The following is an 18,104-nucleotide window of genomic DNA, read 5'->3' on the forward strand; positions in this document are numbered from 1 at the left end:
TTATTATTTGTTTCTAGAAAATAAAATTGTTAAAAAAGTAGTGAAAATATATGTATGAAATTTCTCTAGAAAATGTAAAAGAAGTAATAAGTTCTTTATATCTTCATTTTATTTTATCCAAGTATATAGGATTAATTAATTATGTATTAATTATTGTTAAATTTAACATAAATAAATTTTAAATTTAATTCTTCGGTTTGATTAAATTTTAATTTTTAGTAAATTAACTAAATCTTTTTTTACAGATTTCGTATAACGACAATATTTACTTTGTCAGTTTATTACAATTATTTAGCACCATTATATTTCTACCCATAAAAAATATTATGAAACTCTTTTGAAATTGAACATTCATTTTTTTTTTGTCAAAATATTTTATTGACTGTAGGAATCACAAAGGAGTTTGTATGAAACATTGATTTAAAAATAGTAATATTAAACTTACTCATATTTACATGACTAAACAAATAATGTAATTTGAGTTCTATGATATACGAACTCACTATAAACAAAAATAATGATCTAATATTGCATGCGTTTCATGAAATTTGTATTTTTAAATTGCCAATTATATTGGAGATGTAAACTGCAACCTTCCAATAAAATCTTCAGAATACGTATTTCTCTTGACCCAAGCCTTTTACGTACAAACTGCTCTTCTTTTATAAAGATACCTGTTTCTTTCTTGTTCTCTTTGTCTCTCTGCAATTGAATTGCATCCACTCGTATATAACATAAACTGTTTATACTCGATAATTTAATATTGTAGAATTGTCTTTTTAAGCCATATTATCTTACTACATAAATAGCTTGCTGACAGAGCCAGAGACAACGAAATTTTTCTTTCATCTTGTTTATACCGTCATCTAAAACAGTGTTTTTAAAACATGTAGTTGTACTGCGACCCAATTGTTAATAGTTTTTCACCAATTTATCGCTTTGACAGCTGTCATTTCTTAACTCATTAAACATTTAACAAGACTCAAATTTGGATAGCGATCAATAGGTACCATTGATCTAAAACCATATCTAATAATTTCTGAATACAAAAATTTAGGAAATTATTCTGTTTTCTTTTGTCTTTCCGAATTCTTTCAAATTGTGACTAACTTAATTTATACTAATATTTTATTTAGTTAAAAAAATTAAGTAAACTATATATAATTTATGATATATTATATTTAAACTTATTATGCATATGAGCTTAAATTATATACATTTTTCATATTTTTATTTAAAAAATTCCTTTTCTACAGTTTGTATTTCAACTACAGATAAAGTGTATTTTTGATAGTAGATTTTGCTGTCATTTCTATCTATTTTCTCTTTGTATTACAATAAACATAAAAGGGTTAAAAATTTCTATGTTTATTCTAATTCTCTCATTTCAGTTATGTTTTTATTTATTTTTTCATATGAAATTGTTTATGATTTCAACTGATATTTATTGGGAATTGGGGTAATAAATAAATACAGTGGAATGCTTTACAAATACAAATTGGTTTTATATATACATTTTGCAATAAATATCGGAAGCAGATCTAGAATAAATATTATATAATATGGCGTTTATTTATGTACAACAACGAAGGGGGGAAACAAACGTAGTATGTTGAAGAAAACAAAAGTAAGAGAACAGAAAATTATGTCAATGGACGAAGAAGGATTAAATCTAATTCGTCATCGTCCATTATCACTGAATCCTGTAGGAATCACTTTGTCCTTTTTTTTAATAAAATTGCTGAAGATTCACCGTTCATCTCCTCTGGTGTTGGATCCTGCGTACAATTTTGGCGATCTCCTCCCTGGGAATCTTGTCCGCTTGCCTGTTGAAGACCGGGAATTCCTTATCGCCAAACCAGGACTCCTTGGCCAAACCGGCAGCGATCCTGGGATTCTTGTAGAACGGATTGATTAGTTCATGGGGGAGTTGCGCCTCGACGGCGGCATTCTCGACGACCGCTTTATGGGCCAAATGCCTGGGGTCCGCGGCCGCCGGGTTGTAAACCACACCCGGACTTGCGAAACCATGACCTGCCCCAACGGTTATCACATGGGAATACAGTTGACCCTTTGCCACTGCAGCCATCACGCCCAGAATCAGGATAATTGATGAGTTCATTTTCGTTATCTGAAACATATTGTAAAGTTGCATCAGATTGCATCGTCATCTATGACACAGTATAGAAAATCATTAGAAACTCAAGTATTTAATGCATATACTAAGTATATATAAGATAGAACGGTATGGTATTCGAACAACTTGAATCTCGAACAAAAAAATAAGAAAAATGCGATATTGAAACTACAACAAAAAAATCTTTAAGAGACAGATATATATATAGTAGAGAAAATCATTACAAATTCAAGTATTTAAGGCATGTACTAAATAAGTATATATAACATAAAACGGTATGGTATTCGTACAACTCGAACAAAACAATTATAGATAATTCGATATTGAAACGCCAACAAAAAAATTGTCTTGAAAAGACAGATATATATAGCAGAGAAAATCATTATAAATTCAAGTATTTTAATATCTAACATAGAACTTGAAACTCGAAAAAAAAAGAGGAAATTTCGATTTTGAAAATGGAACAATAACATCTTGAAGTGTGTTGTTTATTAATTGAATTGAATTTATTTCTTACGAGGAAAGTCGAAAAGCTTAAACTACAAACAGAAAATCCATGAAAATAGTGTTTCGAAACTCGAACATATCATATGGTTCTGAATGGATTAATTGACTTTTATATAAATTATTTTTTGAAACTCGTACAAAAACAAAGGATCACAAAAATCCAAATAATTCGAAACTCGAACAAAAGGTTGAAGATAATTTGATTTTGAAACTCAATGAAAAATAAATAATAATATTTAAGTGATGAATTTATTTTATTTCTTAAGTTGAATTATTGCTCGAAAGTCCAACAACTTGAAACTTAAGCCTATAAATGAAGTCGTAAGTATATTTATAACATATAGTAGGCTTCTATAAGAAAATTTATTGTAAAGATAAAATTCGAAATAATGATTCTTTAGCATCTAAAAAAACAAACTAAAGAACAACTTTAAAATGGAATAAAAAAAAAACTGGATAGCGTTCAACAGTTAAAAGCGACCTCGCAAGTTTATTCACTTTAACAGGAAGATCCCTGAAACGTGTTTTCAAGGGGAACGCAAAGCCCCCAGGCTCGAACCGAAAACAAGTCCGAAAGGCAAGGAAAAAGGTAGAAAACAAAACGAAATTAAAAAAAACAAAATACAAACAAAAACAGAATGAGAACAAGTTGCGAAACGTGATATCAAGTTTGCTCTTTTTATTTTGAATCCACTTCTGGTGCAAGGTTAATACCATCCGTCGCTCGATACTCATTAATTGTAGATAACCAGTTTAGAGAGGCCATCCCTGGTCGGGATTTTGCGGATTAACCACTGATCCGGTTCCGGTTCAATTATGTAACTATGATCGCAAACCGCCACGGCCACGTTAAGATCGGTCGTTTTAACCGAAACCGAGGGATTTGCAACCGCCCCAGTCCCCCACACAATCGAGTTACGCAAGAAATTTGTTCCCCTATCGCATCAAAGGGCGAAGATTCGCACTGAAGAACAAAAAAATGTGCACGCTTATTAATGGGGTTAGAGAAGAATTTTCAATTTGGTTAGCGGGAGTTCTCATCTCAAACATCTCATCCCTAAACCCCCGATTCCATCTGTTGTTTGGGGTGGTGGTGGTTCGGTTGGGAAGACGCGCAATGGCAAATACAGCAACAGCAACTAATTACTAACTGAATCACAAAGTTCGGTTATGCAAATTATTATTTGTAATTAAAATTTGCGGCAATTGTAATGCGGTTGCCAGCAAGTGTACTAATTTCAGCATTAATCCTAATAAGGACGTGTTTCGTGTAATTAGCGTTATTTCTGGAAAGCTCCATTGATGATCATTATATTTTCCCACAAAGTACTCACAGTAAGAAATTACACACAATAATTACTAGTATTTTACTTGGAGTTTATATCCTTTGGCATTATATCATAATGAAAATACTCTAATTTCGTACTACTCAATTAATTAAAAATGAAATGTATAATTACTTTCCTACAACAAAATAAACTGTATTGTAATATAATGTCTATACACACAGTGTCTTTTGTGTTAGGTATTAATTAAATACATTTTATTTAAATAAAATGTCATAATTTTAAATTGCCAATTATATTAAAGATGTAAACAGTTTCGAGCTGCAACCTTCCAATAAATTCTTCAGTATTTCTCTTGACCCAAGCCTTTTACGTACAAACTGCTCTTCTTTTATAAAGATACCTGTTTCTTTCTTGTTTTCTTTGTCTCTCTGCAATTGAATTGCATCCACTCGTATATAACATAACCGTTTATACTCGATAATTTAATATTGTAGAATTGTATTTTTAAGCCATATTATCTTTCAACACAAATAGCTTGCTAACAGATCCAGAGACAACAACATTTTTCTTTCATCTTGTTTATACTGTTATCTAAAACAGTTTTTAAAACATGTAGTTATACTGCAGCCCAATTGTTAATAGTTTTTCACCAATTTATCGCTTTGACAGCTGTCATTTCTCAACTCATTAAACATTTAACAAGACTCAAATTTGGATAGCGATCAATAGGTACCATTGATCTAAAACCATATCTAATAATTTCTGAATACAAAAATTTAGGAAATTATTCTTTTGTCTTTCCGAATTATTTCAAATTGTGACTAACTTAATTTATACTAATATTTTATTTAGTTAAAAAAAATTAAGTAAACTATATATAATTTATGATATATTATATTTAAACTTATTATGCATATGAGCTTAAATTAAATACATTTTTCATATTTTTATTTAAAACGGTATGATATTCGCACAACTTGAAACTCGAACAAAACAATTATAGATAATTCGATATTGAAACTCTAACAAAAAAATTGTCTTTAAAAGACAGATATATATAGCAGAAAAAATCATTATAAATTCAAGTATTTTAATATCTAACATATAACTTGAAACTCGAAAAAAAAAATGAGGAAATTTCGATTTTGAAAATGGAACAATAACATAAAGAAATTTTCCCATATTGAATTAACGCCATTCTTCCTATGTCAGTATTAGCATAACAGTCTTATATAGAATTTAAACCAGTGTTTCCTAAGGTGGGACCCAGTTCGACAGTGGGGCAATTAGAAATAATCATGTCTACCGTATTGCGTATTATGTATATGTTACATAGGGGCATAAGAATTTTAGAAAGGCTTTGGTGGGACATAGCATAATGAAGATTGGGAACCACTGATCTAACCAATTATATTTTGAAATTGTGTTCATTAACCGAATATACAAATCTTTTGCGAAAGTGTTTTTTTTGTACAATTTGTTCAAAGTCCGAACTGTTAGTCAACCGAATGTAAAATAAATTTTGAAACGAATATCGATTTTTTTTACTTTCAACTTCACAAACTTTTCAATTAAATCATGTATAATTTTGATAACCGTTTTAAAAAGTCTCCTTTATGACAAACAAAACCTTTATTTATTTTTTCTGAAAAGGTTATTTTTTTAAAATTTAGTCAATTGTAGTGTTAAGTTAGTTAATTAATAAAACATTGAAAATTGAGTTATTTAAAAATTAGTTATACATATTTTATAAATATTTACAAAAAACATTGTCTAAAATCAAATATTTCTCCTTTTTTTCCATATACTTGAAAAATGATTTAATTTACATTAGTTTAAATAATTTTTCCAACACTAAAAATTATAATTAATGTTGTCAGAACTAGAACAACTTATACTTAATTCTAAAACCAGGAAATATTTGTAAAAAAAAATGTAACCTTGGATTGGTACAGACGTCAACTTATATTTAGACTAGATAAGTTATTTTGTTGAATCTATATAAAAAAACTATTGTTTCTTGTTTTAATCATTAAAGTAAACATATCGTAATAAAAAGTCATATTTATAATGTTTAAAGTTCAAAATAATAAATTTTATTAGTATATCAACTATAGTTAAGAAGATTATTGGAAGCAAGATTTGCAAATTGTAAAAAAAAACTTCCATTTCTAGAATATTTATCGGTTCGATTAAGGAGCAATTAAGTCCAATTCTATTTTTATTACAATTAATAGAAGAAAATACCATTAGAATTTCTTAAGAAGGAATTATTTTTTAAATAATGAAAAAGAAATCTCTTAGCTCTATATAATACATTTTTTTGTTTAATTGAAAGTAACTGCTAAGAGAATATATTTTTTAAAAACAAAAAATTTCAAAAATAAAGAAGCTAATTCAGTATTATGAATTTCCTCCTTTTTATGTATGAAATGAAATATCTGTAAATTCTCTTTTTTCCACTGTATACGAGATTTATTTATTCATGTGCAATTTTTTGTATGTATTCTCTACATTGATGTTCATGAATTTCATACTCACAACCATGTATAATGCGCATAAAATAAATATTATCATACATACATATTTAGCACGAACTTTTCAGACATTTCTCAATGTTGTTTCTATCTGGATAATCCAGGTTTTTAATACTCAACTGATTACAACGATGCGCAAGTTAAAGTTATGAGCGTACAAGTAAATCTCTTTGCTCGATTAATATTTATATACGTTACGAAACTTCATTTGATTTCGTCCTCCGCAGAGGTATTCAATTTTTATAAAAGGAACGTTGACTCTTTGATGTAATCGTGAGAAGGCTTCTGATGCACAAAGAAAAAAACAAGAAACATAAACAGACATATATAAACACTTTGATACCATTGAAAAATATTCATGTGTGTCGACCGAAATGATTTCAATGCGTCACGTCACATCATTTGGAAGAGATTATTTCGCGCTGATGTAATTGCTTCGATGGAAGTAATTAAAATAATTGAAGTCGGCAGGATTCTTTATCAGATGCACACGTTTATTTATATATCAAAGAACTTTAATAATTAACGAATTGTAAATAAATATTTGTTTCGTGAAAAAAATATGTGTAATTAATTAATTAATATGATGGAGAAAATTTATTATTTTAAAGGACAAAAATGTACTATATTTCTATATACAGAAATTAATTGCATTCGGACTTCGATTAGTGCGGTTTCACTACAGTACGGATTAAAAATTTAAAAATAAACTAATTCTAAAAAATAAAGTTAATTGTACAAAAATGATTGTTTTTCAAGTCTCTATTTCTTAAAGTCCTCGTTCAAACAGTGCCTCGTTCCTATATTTGTATATGTATTTTTTAACTATAAAATAAACCAATTTATCGAGTTTTTGATTAATCCCATATAATTTTGAAAAAATGCAATATTTTGTAGTGATTTATTTATATGAAAAATATCATCAATTTATATTAATTGTATAATTTACTAGTACACAATATATGATTATATTTTTTCGTGTAGTAATGAATGTAATGAGTAATACAAAATAATTAGAAAATGATTACATTTGTTGTTGTTCCAATCAGAGAAATTAGTAATCCGATTGATAAAATAACAATTTACTCTCAAGGCTAAGGCTAAGTATAATTAGTAGAAGGTGAATTGTTCAGACTGAAGAAAATACCATTCATCGTTCTGACAAACAAGTTTTTTTTTGTATGTTTTGTATGTATAAATACTCATTATTTCTGTATAGTCATTTATCTTTTAATGGAAAAACAACTGTTAAGAGCTGTGGATTATACATATTTTTCCCTTTTTTATATTAAATGTAACTTTATTTATTAACTAAGTAAATATCATAACTGAGGACGGAAATACTTATATAATACACAAATTTGAAATTTGTGTATTAAATATATTAAAATATTATTAACAACAGTAATATCACTCACAGTGTGTGTAATCCATTCCGGACTATTTGAAACTGGACTAATAAAAGGTATAAACACATAAAACAAAAATAAGTGCACAAAACGAGACTTAACTTTATAATGAAAAAAGTTTTGTATACTATTTAGTTTGTTTTCAAATTTTCAAACTGGTCTATAAAGAATCCGGACTGATAGAAACCGCACTAAGAGGAGTATGTCTGTGTATTATTTGTTAACTTCGATTATTACACTAATTAATTACTGAGTAATTTTACACGAAACTCTACTAGTATCTACATTTTCGTTTATTATATAATTTCAATCTCAATCAAATAATTTAAACTAAAACTAAAATTCCTTAAATTAAACATTTGTTTGATTCTAGAAAACTTGGTAGTAAAATGAAACTTTTTTATTTGCAATAATTCCTTGAACAAATCTTCATGAAGATCGAACACTTACAATTTTACGCTTAATTTAATAACATAATTGCATATTTTCACATTTTCATCCTTTGTAAAAAATAATCTATTATTAACATATTTATATTGTGTAATCAAAAGGAAATGAAAATGTTTTTTTTCTAAATTATGTAATTATGTAAATAAATGAATATTCATGTCATTAAAATTTATGTATTTGTAAAGTTTATAATGTTCTACAATGTAGATTACTGCATAAATCATAATAATTAATTAAATACTGGATTTGATTAAGCTAAATTAAATTAGTGAAAAATGCGGATGTTTTTTGACAAATATTTGAGAAAAAATGTTTAAATTTAAATTAGTTACGCATTGCATTAATCAAAGACCTCGCAATGTCCGGATAATCAGTTTCAGCACAAAGTATAGTATGTTTATTTAAAATGAAAACAGAAATCATATTTTCTTAAGGCTAGAACTTAATTTTATGTATAATGAAAATCAAAACAATAATGGTTTTGTTATGTTAATGAATGATGAAATAACTATACTTTTCAGTATTTAAATACATGGAAAATTGAATAAAAAAATGAAATATTTAATATTTTTTTAAGTTTCAAATAAATTCTACTAAATTCTATACTTTTACAACTATAATACGTTTACTTAAATAAAGTTATTTTAGTTTCTTTAACTTATTAAATTATTATTGTTGATGTAATTATATAGTTTGGATTATCTAAGAAGTGCAAGACTTTAAAAAGTGTTTATATAAAACACTTTATAAAATTATTAAAAATGATAAAAAGGACAGAAATATTTCAGTGTATAACACTAGTTGCATTTGTAATTATTATGAGTATTATTTAATTATGAGTATGAAATTTTTGTAATTCATAAAATATTTTGTAATTTCATAAGCTTCCTATAAATATTATTTTGTAAATAATTGAAAAGAAACGTAAAGCAAATAAATATATAATAATATTCGTAATTACATATTAAAGAATAATTATTGGTATTTAGATAATTTAATTATTTGTGCCAACGAATAAATTTATTTAAAGAAAAATAATTTTGATAATTATGTACTGTAAATATAAATAGAATTATGGAAATTACAAAAAGCGAGTGAGACATTTTAATATAATATTCGGTAAATATTGTTTTTACTTGGAAAAGTTAATAATTGTACAAGTTGCAAAACGGCAATAACAAGGCAAAAAAAAAACGAGTACACCCAGCATTTAAACATTGCTTTTACGAGCACGTGTGTGTATATGTTTGCTGAAAACAAACCCGCTGCAATTTAAATGTAGTTATGAAAAATCTTGCTTTGTTTATGCATCATTTGCATATCCGGGAGCACGGAGCAAACAATGTTTGCTGTTTCGCATAAAACACAATGGGTTTAAATGACACGAAAATTTCTATACTACTGTACACACTAGTACAGTTTACTATGCTTGTAATTGCATAGTTTGGGAACGCGGAAGACTTATTATTGTTGTTATTTAATAATTGACTTACTTGGATTGGTGTATGACCAAGTTGTTTCGAATGGTGGATGAATGTGGTTTGATGCACTCTTAAACTGTCAATGGTTGCTGACTGGCTTCGGTTTATATTATATATGTGATCCGGTACCCGAGCGAGCTGCGAGCCGAAGAGCCTTGCCCAAACAGGAGGGCAGGCGGGACGACGACGGTGACCTTGCCTTGGCGAAAACAGAGTCAAGGGCATTTCTCTCTCGTTCGCTTACCTCCGCCACTCCAGATCTTTACACCTTCCGACATCTCATCATCATCATCTCGATCATCAGCATCGGCGTCATCAGCATTGGCGTCATCATCCACGCCGCCATCTCGAGATCATCCAGTGGATTTTAGTACCTATTCCTGTCTCCTCTCACACTGGCATTAACATTGATCTTTTGGAACATCCAGTATAATCAAATTAATGCAAAATGATTTTATTATGGCTATCATTTATAATTCAATAATATCTACTCATAAATTCATTAATTTTCTAGAAATGATTAATAAATCGCTTTATTTTTCATAATAAAATGGAAATATACATAAATATTAATTCAATGCAGCAATAATTCATGTAATTTTCATTTATTTTTTATATATCTAATGAATAGTAATTATTTAATTAAAACTGATGTATTAAGTCAAGATTTTTTAGACGTATCCTTTATTTCTTTTTTGCAAACAATAACTTTATGCCTCTCTAGTGAAGAAAACCTCGACTTAAATTGCTGATCAACTGTTACAAAAGACTATTGTCTAACCGACCCTTAAAATTTATTTTATACTTTTCTATAAAATAATTGAATACAACATAATCATGAATAGACACAATTCGATACTGACAAAGTTTAACTTCACAAACAATATTATTTACGCTTGGAATACAGTAATATACATTTTGTACAAAATTGTTATGAATAGATACAAGTTGAAGTAGATATTTTACTGTATATTTGGTATTTTTGTGTTAGTTAATAAATTTATTATTTAATATTTAGTTTTTGGGAAATCAAGAAACGTTTTGTAAAACATAGATTTTTCATCTTATATTAAATAAATAAAATTTTATCGGTAAAGAAAACTTATGGTCAGTAATTTTGATTTTATAAATATGTATCATTTTATTACAACTTTATTTGATATTTTTATCTTAATGCAATGATATTTGCAATAATCTACTTAGTTATAATTAGTAAATCTATTGTTTTAAAATCATGTGTTGATGTATTTTTTTAAATAATTTTTAATTTATAATAATTATCATTGATAAAATTAAATCATGAATAATTTTATTAAGCATTAAAATTTATATTTCATATAATTTTTATCTCTATTGTTATAAACTGAACGTATTATGTATATTTATAGTGTAGAAAAATGTGTAATTATAATTATTAACAAAGTAAACCCGTTGAATCATGCAATATTGAAATATAAAAATATAGTTATGTACATTTGACACTGTAAATGTTACGGTTGCAAGCAATTAATCTCAATAAATGGAATTGTTTTTATTAAAAAGAGTTTCATTTCATTTTGTATTTTAAATTAATAGAATAAAAACATTTAAAATTTAAAAATTATGTCATTATATTAATATTTACGTTGATATATTGAAATTATGTTAATTTATTTTATAAATTTATATGAAATCTTAACATTAAAATTATAAGCTAAAATACATATTATATCTTCTCATATTATTTCAAAGTATAATTAAAACGAAATTGTTATTTCTGTGGTTTATTACGATTTGGAGTTATGAGGTTTTAATGAAATAATGTAAGTTTGTAGTTCATTTATATGTGAAGTGAGGATTTCCTTTATTTAGATAAGCTTGTAACAATTTCAAATTTAAGCTCTTGTATTTTATTGTTGATAATAAACCATTGTGTCCCTTAGATCTTTTGAAGGTATTTGAAAAGGCAAAAAACGTTAGATTCTTAACATTATTCAGCTAAATAATTATGAGTTATTATTAAAATTACATTTTGTTCTATAAGAATAATCTTGAATTAATAAATAAATAAATTTACTTAAATATTTAGATTGTTTTCTTTTTCGTATTATATTGATTTATTATTGCAGATGTTATTTTTTTATTTACATATAACTGACTTAATTTGATATTTATATTATTTTACATTATTTGGTGGAATTTCTACAATTTGCAGCAAATTAAAGTTTTTGTTAGAAAATTAATATTTAAGTTGTGAAATTGTTTAGTTTATTATATAAACTTCTGTTAATAATAAATTTCGTTTCCGTATATAATTTACTTTAATTTAATTGATAATATAAAACTAAGCATTCAATATCATTATATTTGAGTTCGTTTGAAGTGATTCATGAATTATAAATTGATTTTGCAAATGTTTAATATCATCAAAAATATTTGATTGCTGTACATGTTTTGACACAAGCATTAGAAAAAATAAACAATAATATTAGAGAATTATGAGTTTCTAATATTTTTTATGAAATATCACAATATATGTTTTTTTTTATTAATAATTTAATTTGTTAGATTATTTTTTGATTTAATATTATTAATTTCAATAATAAATTCTGTACTTTGATCCTAACATACTTTTTCTACTAGAAATAATTATTTTCAAAAGAAATATTGAGTAATTTTTGTGCAATTTTTACATAATATGAATGATTATGTTAGTATTTTAAATGACGATGATACAAAACTTTATCAAACTTCTTGACGAAAAATCTATACAAAGTAATTGTACGATTATTTTTTTGCATTACGATGGTGAATGATGGCTAGAAACTCGACAGCATAACTAGTTGAAGCTGTTTAGATTAATTAGAGGACAGCGGATGTGCTCAGCGTTTAGGTCCAAAGTTTCCACCCCTCGTCGAAGATCTAATCGACTGCAAAGGCCGTACAAGAATCTTTGGATTGCTGTCAGAGTTGCGGCGGCGGGTCAGATAATCTTGATTCCAGAATCAGCGAAATGGCAAAAGCACCAAAATTGTCTTACATATTAACAAACTATTCAATAAGATAATGGGAGAGATTCTAAACGTTTTGCTTATCGTTGCGTTAGTTCAATTTATAAATTTCTATGTTATAAAAATATATTATACATAAGCTTCGCATAGTGCAGGTAACGTGTTTGCCAATATCCCGCACTATTTAAAACCGGACTAATCGAGGACATTAAAAAAAATTGCTCAATGTTTGCTGTATGCAATAAATTATATGTAATATAGCATAATTTGTAAATAAATTAAAGATTTTTCATTCAATAAAAAAAATGAATACACACAATAATTACTAAAAGTTTTATAAAAAAAAATAACAGGATATAAATACAAAAGAAATTTAAACCTGACTATATGAATAATTACTAGGTAAGACAAAAGCAATTTCAATTGTATCAGTTTTGATTTGAATTCAGCGTTGATAGTTATGGAACGACATGGAATGTTAAGAATAAAATATGAGACGAAACTATAATCTGTTGCGAACGCACTTTTAGAAAGTTCTATACTAGTATTATATTCTGATTTTTTAGATTGAATTACACATACATACACTACATAACCCTTCTATAACACAAACCATAACAATATTCAATAATTTTTATTATTATTTGTAACTTGTTGTACTTGTATAGTGCGGATAATCGTCTCCGTCAATATTCCGCAATGTTTGAAACCGGACTAATCGAAGACCGCATAAAATATACAGTATGAAAAATTTAGTTAATCCGCATTCATCAAAACCGCATTATGCGAGGTATTTCTGGATTTTAGTTACTTGATCCAAATAAGCAAAATCTTTTAAAGTAACCCTTTTTATATTAATAAAACTATAAAGTTTTTTTTTTGCATTTTTATATTTCATATAGTAGAGAAAAACATAAAAATAATACTCATTTAAATTGGAAATAATCATGAATCAGACGTATTTTTTGAAACCTTAAGTATATTTTAATAAAAGACGTATTTTATTGATAGAAAAACTTTTAATGATACTAACATGAAAATGTGCTGTAGCAATACAATACAATACAAAATAAACATGATTTTACTGATTAAATTTTTGTATAAATTTAAAAAAAATAACAAATTATGGTCAAGATAAAAATATTTAAATAATTACTTTAAAGCTTATTGTGAGATTTATAGAAAATTGATGCATATTTAATTAAACAAATATTTATTCATTATTTCAATTAAGAATAATTATAAACCACTACAATTTATTTTGATTTATATTTTACTTAATAATGTAACGAAAAATACTTTACATTATTATTAAGAAATTCAAGTATTGCAATATAACAAATGTCTATTATACATTATTGTTGGAATTATTTCGTTATATATATTCAGATCAGGTTTTCGATTGGAAAATATCTTTCTTGAAGTAAGAACTCTTTTTTTTAACAAAACTAAATTTTACTCAAGTTTTAAAAGCGAATATTCCAGATGTACGAAGGCCACCTGCGTGGTTCTTACGAAAATAAAGAGAAAATGAAAAAAGTGTTAAATAGAGCACAAAAATATATGTGCGCAATAAACAAAACTCTGTTTTTAGTGCTTCAGTTCACTTCGGATTTTTACTGTTTTCGTCGATGCTTTTACATCCGACAATTTATTGCATCATTTCCATAAAAATCGCACTCGTTTCCGTCAAAATTAACAGATCGTTTAGTTACATACATCAAGAAACTTATTTATTGTGAAAAGATTATTGGATACATTCACAAATTTTATGTAATCAAGTCACGTGTCAATGTTCATACAACGAAAAAGAAACATTGCGACAACTTTTTTATAATAAAATAATTGTATTTTGGGAAAATATTTTATATGAAGACATTAAGTGCTAGAATAGGATGGGTTAGGACCCGCGGGTCTAGTGGTTCTATCCGATCCACCGCGGATTTGAAAACAATAGTATAAAATTTTGCAATAGGAGAGTTGTTGAATTTGGACAGGCGCCTAAACGTAAATTTATTGATTGAATAACTTTTATAAGAGAAATATACGTAGATGCAGTTTGTGAGCAACTATAAATTCAGAAGACTATTATTTGTTTAATGGTTTTAAAATAAGTAACAAAATATGTAAACTTTTTGAACTACAATTTATCATAATAGTTTTTCTATTAACTCCTTAATTGGTTATGTCGTATATATTCGTCATGGTTTCTAGTATTGCGTAGAGCTTATATAGAACGAATATATTCGCATCATGATTATAAAATAAGCTAGCAACAAAAATACGTGACCATTTCATACAATTCATCAGTTTGCTTAATAGGTGAAGGTTGCGTAAAATATTATCTACTATTTGTCACACGTATCGTTTCCTAAATTGGACCGGTAAAACTAGAAGAAATCCTCAGATAGTAGTAGGATTAACAAGTAATTTCTATAAATCCCAGAGCAAGTTAATGTGAAAACAATCATGAAAGTAAAAGAAAAAAAAATAATTATATTAACTACTCGTTTTATATTTGATATGAAGAAGCCAAGAAAAAAATTATACAGTGCAATAAATGAACCAATTAGTGTGCTAGACATAATTACATAGTACTAAACTAAAAAATAAGCTTGCGGTTAATCTTGACAAACCTGTTGCTTTGATTGGACCAATTGACGTGGGTTTAAATGAACTTTTTTTTGCTGAAATGGTTTTATTAATAAAATTTTACTTTATCTGTACCATTGGTTAAAAACGTCATTAATATTAAATGTTATTTATTTTATATTATTCTTAGGTAAATACGTAAAATAATTACAAAATGAAAGTGTTCTATCTACATTAAATTTGACAGCAGTCATCATTTTTTATAATTGACTTGGAGTTATCATGGAGTTCTATGACACAGACAACTGCAATTATAAACAGAAGCTATCGAAATAAACAATAACAGATTCTAAAATAACATGAAAATAGTGAATGAAATATTTCAAAGCTAAAATTGTTCTTTTAGAGTCAATAATTTATATTAAAGCAAGTGCGGTATTGAAAATAATTTAATGCTATTATTGATAGATTGTAGAAGAGAAAATTACAGATGATTAACTGTATTTAAAGTAGTTCGTTTGCATTAATATTCGAGGTAATTTCAGCAAAAGTTACGTTTTATAAAATATATCGAAAATCCATTAATATTCCCGGGCGTCGAGCGAAGCGCGTCTGGCATTCTAAAACTCATCCACCGAGGAAAATAAAAGTTTACCGTGTTTTTCTTTTTACTTGCCTCTTTGCTGCCTCTGCCTTCTCCTTCTCGCTCATCCACATCGTCTACCCTTCCTCACAACAAAACAGCAGCAGCACATCTCTTCGTTAACAGAACGTTACATTATACAAGCGAAAACCAGGGGAGCGATAAAGAGGCGCTGCGTGCGTTGGAGCCGGAGGGGTTTTCGGAAGATGTAGTGGTAGGCTGAGGATCAGAGAGTAATAATAAATAAAATAGGCTTTGCGCAAAACGGGGAAGCTTTCAAAAGGTTGTGAGTGCGATAAATTTATACGAGTTGAGAGTGTTAAAAGGACAATAATTCACGTAGGCGTATACACGGCACAACAAAATCCTCGAGTATGAAGGAGAGATGATATATGGAGTGTCTCACCACCTCCACCCCTTTATAGCAGAATCCCTCATACCCACCTTTCGAATCCTAAAGTCGAATTAAACAATTAGCGAATTTATATTGCGAGTCGTAAACGCGGGGTTGTCCTGAAAGGATAATAAAACGTAAATGCAATCGTAAATGTTCATTTCGGTCGATGTGCGAGAAATATCTATCCATCCATCTATATGTATCTTTCGGTCGCGTTCATCGGTCCTCGTAAAACGGAATGATGAGAATGGATGTTGTTTTTGTATTGGAACGATGATGATCGAGATAGTGGTAATGGCAGAAGGCGAATAGAATGATATGTGAATGGAAGCGAAAGGCGGATAATAGTAATAATACTAACGATGATGATGGTTTTCGGTCGTGAAATCGTGTTGCGTCATATACACAAACACACGACGAAAGCATCTCCAGTAATTTAGCAATCCATTGAATATTTATAACGCATGTTGTTGCCGCTGCGAAGAAAGTTACAGCAGGCTTTAAACAATTACGTTCACGCGTCCACCTTGCGCAATCTAATGCACTTGCTTTGAATTTATGGTATTTAAATACGCGCCGTCATAACCAGAAGCTCCTTACAACGTTGCAACATTTTGTCTACATTCTAGTTTTATCTTCATTCCTTACACAAATAAAAACAATACGAAAACATTTATGATTCATAACTATAAAAATAAATGGTTTTACTGTTTGCAATAAATCATATCTATACTAGTATAATATAAATATTATCAAAATATTGAATACAAGTTTAGAACATCATTAGTTTTAAATATATATTGGATGGAGTGATAAAATCATGTTAAAGTCATAGAGCAGTCTTTGTTATAAATAAGACCCTCGAAGATATTGGAATACTTTGATTAATAAAGATTTTTTTTATGTCGTATAATTTTATTCACAATCTGTTAATCAATGTGAACATTGAGTAAATTTAAGATCGCGGTTGATATTCAATGGAATCTTTCCCGGTGGATAGTTACCATTATGATGATTTTTTTTTTAAATTTTGGTTGACTGTTGTCTTGTTGGTTAACTTCAGTTGCGATTCCACTATTTTCTTTGACGTGAATCTGCTCATTCATTTGACTGTTCATCTGTGATTAATGATGGCCCTATTGCTGCAAGCACCGAGAGGGTTCACTAAGGGCCTGGCTTGACCAGGATTCAAACCGGCGCCTGCGAAATCGTGGCTATTATTCTCCCTTAGTAATAAATTAAGAAAAAAATTATAAATAGTTTCTTTAGTATGACTTAGCCATGAACTGGAGATCCAAGTCCAGTAATATATTCAGAACAACAACTTGAACTCTTGATGATTCTCCCAAATAATATCCGAAAATCAAAGAATGATGTGTTTATATTATGCGTATATGGGTAAAGTTAATAAACTACAAAGTATTATAGTTTCTAGAGCAGGAGTCAGTAAACTTATAAATTACCCAAAATGAGGTAAAAGTGAATTATTTGGGGTAATGAAGACAATTCTATGTATCTATGAAAAATGTATAAGAAATATTAGAATTTATCTCATTATCTATGTATCCATGAAAAATAATAGAATACGACCTTCCCGTCGTATTGATGTAAACAATACTGAATAAAGTATACAAGTATACCAGTATGGCTTAACGCTTAGAAAGCAACACAT

General features: G+C 27.8%; 1 protein-coding gene across 1 annotated transcript; it reads right to left on the reverse strand.

Moving 5' to 3' along the window:
* Window positions 1-1,536: 1,536 nt before the first annotated feature.
* LOC108565084 lies at window positions 1,537-9,881 on the reverse strand. Its single transcript, XM_017924366.1, has 2 exons — window positions 9,823-9,881; window positions 1,537-2,131 (listed from the first exon to the last, which is right to left on the reverse strand). Exon 2 carries the CDS (start codon window positions 2,120-2,122, stop codon window positions 1,757-1,759), a length of 366 nt encoding a protein of 121 aa, XP_017779855.1. The 5' UTR covers window positions 2,123-2,131; window positions 9,823-9,881; the 3' UTR covers window positions 1,537-1,756.
* Between the last annotated feature and the right edge of the window lie 8,223 nt (window positions 9,882-18,104).

Source organism: Nicrophorus vespilloides, unplaced genomic scaffold (assembly GCF_001412225.1).
Source record: "Nicrophorus vespilloides isolate i.1.1-1 unplaced genomic scaffold, Nicve_v1.0, whole genome shotgun sequence".
In the NCBI taxonomy this organism is placed as follows: domain Eukaryota; kingdom Metazoa; phylum Arthropoda; class Insecta; order Coleoptera; family Silphidae; genus Nicrophorus; species Nicrophorus vespilloides.

Coding starts and splice junctions, on each gene's coding strand:
- LOC108565084 (XM_017924366.1), bottom strand. CDS start 2,122: ATGAACTCATCAATTATCCTGATTCTGGGCGTGATGGCTGCAGTGGCA.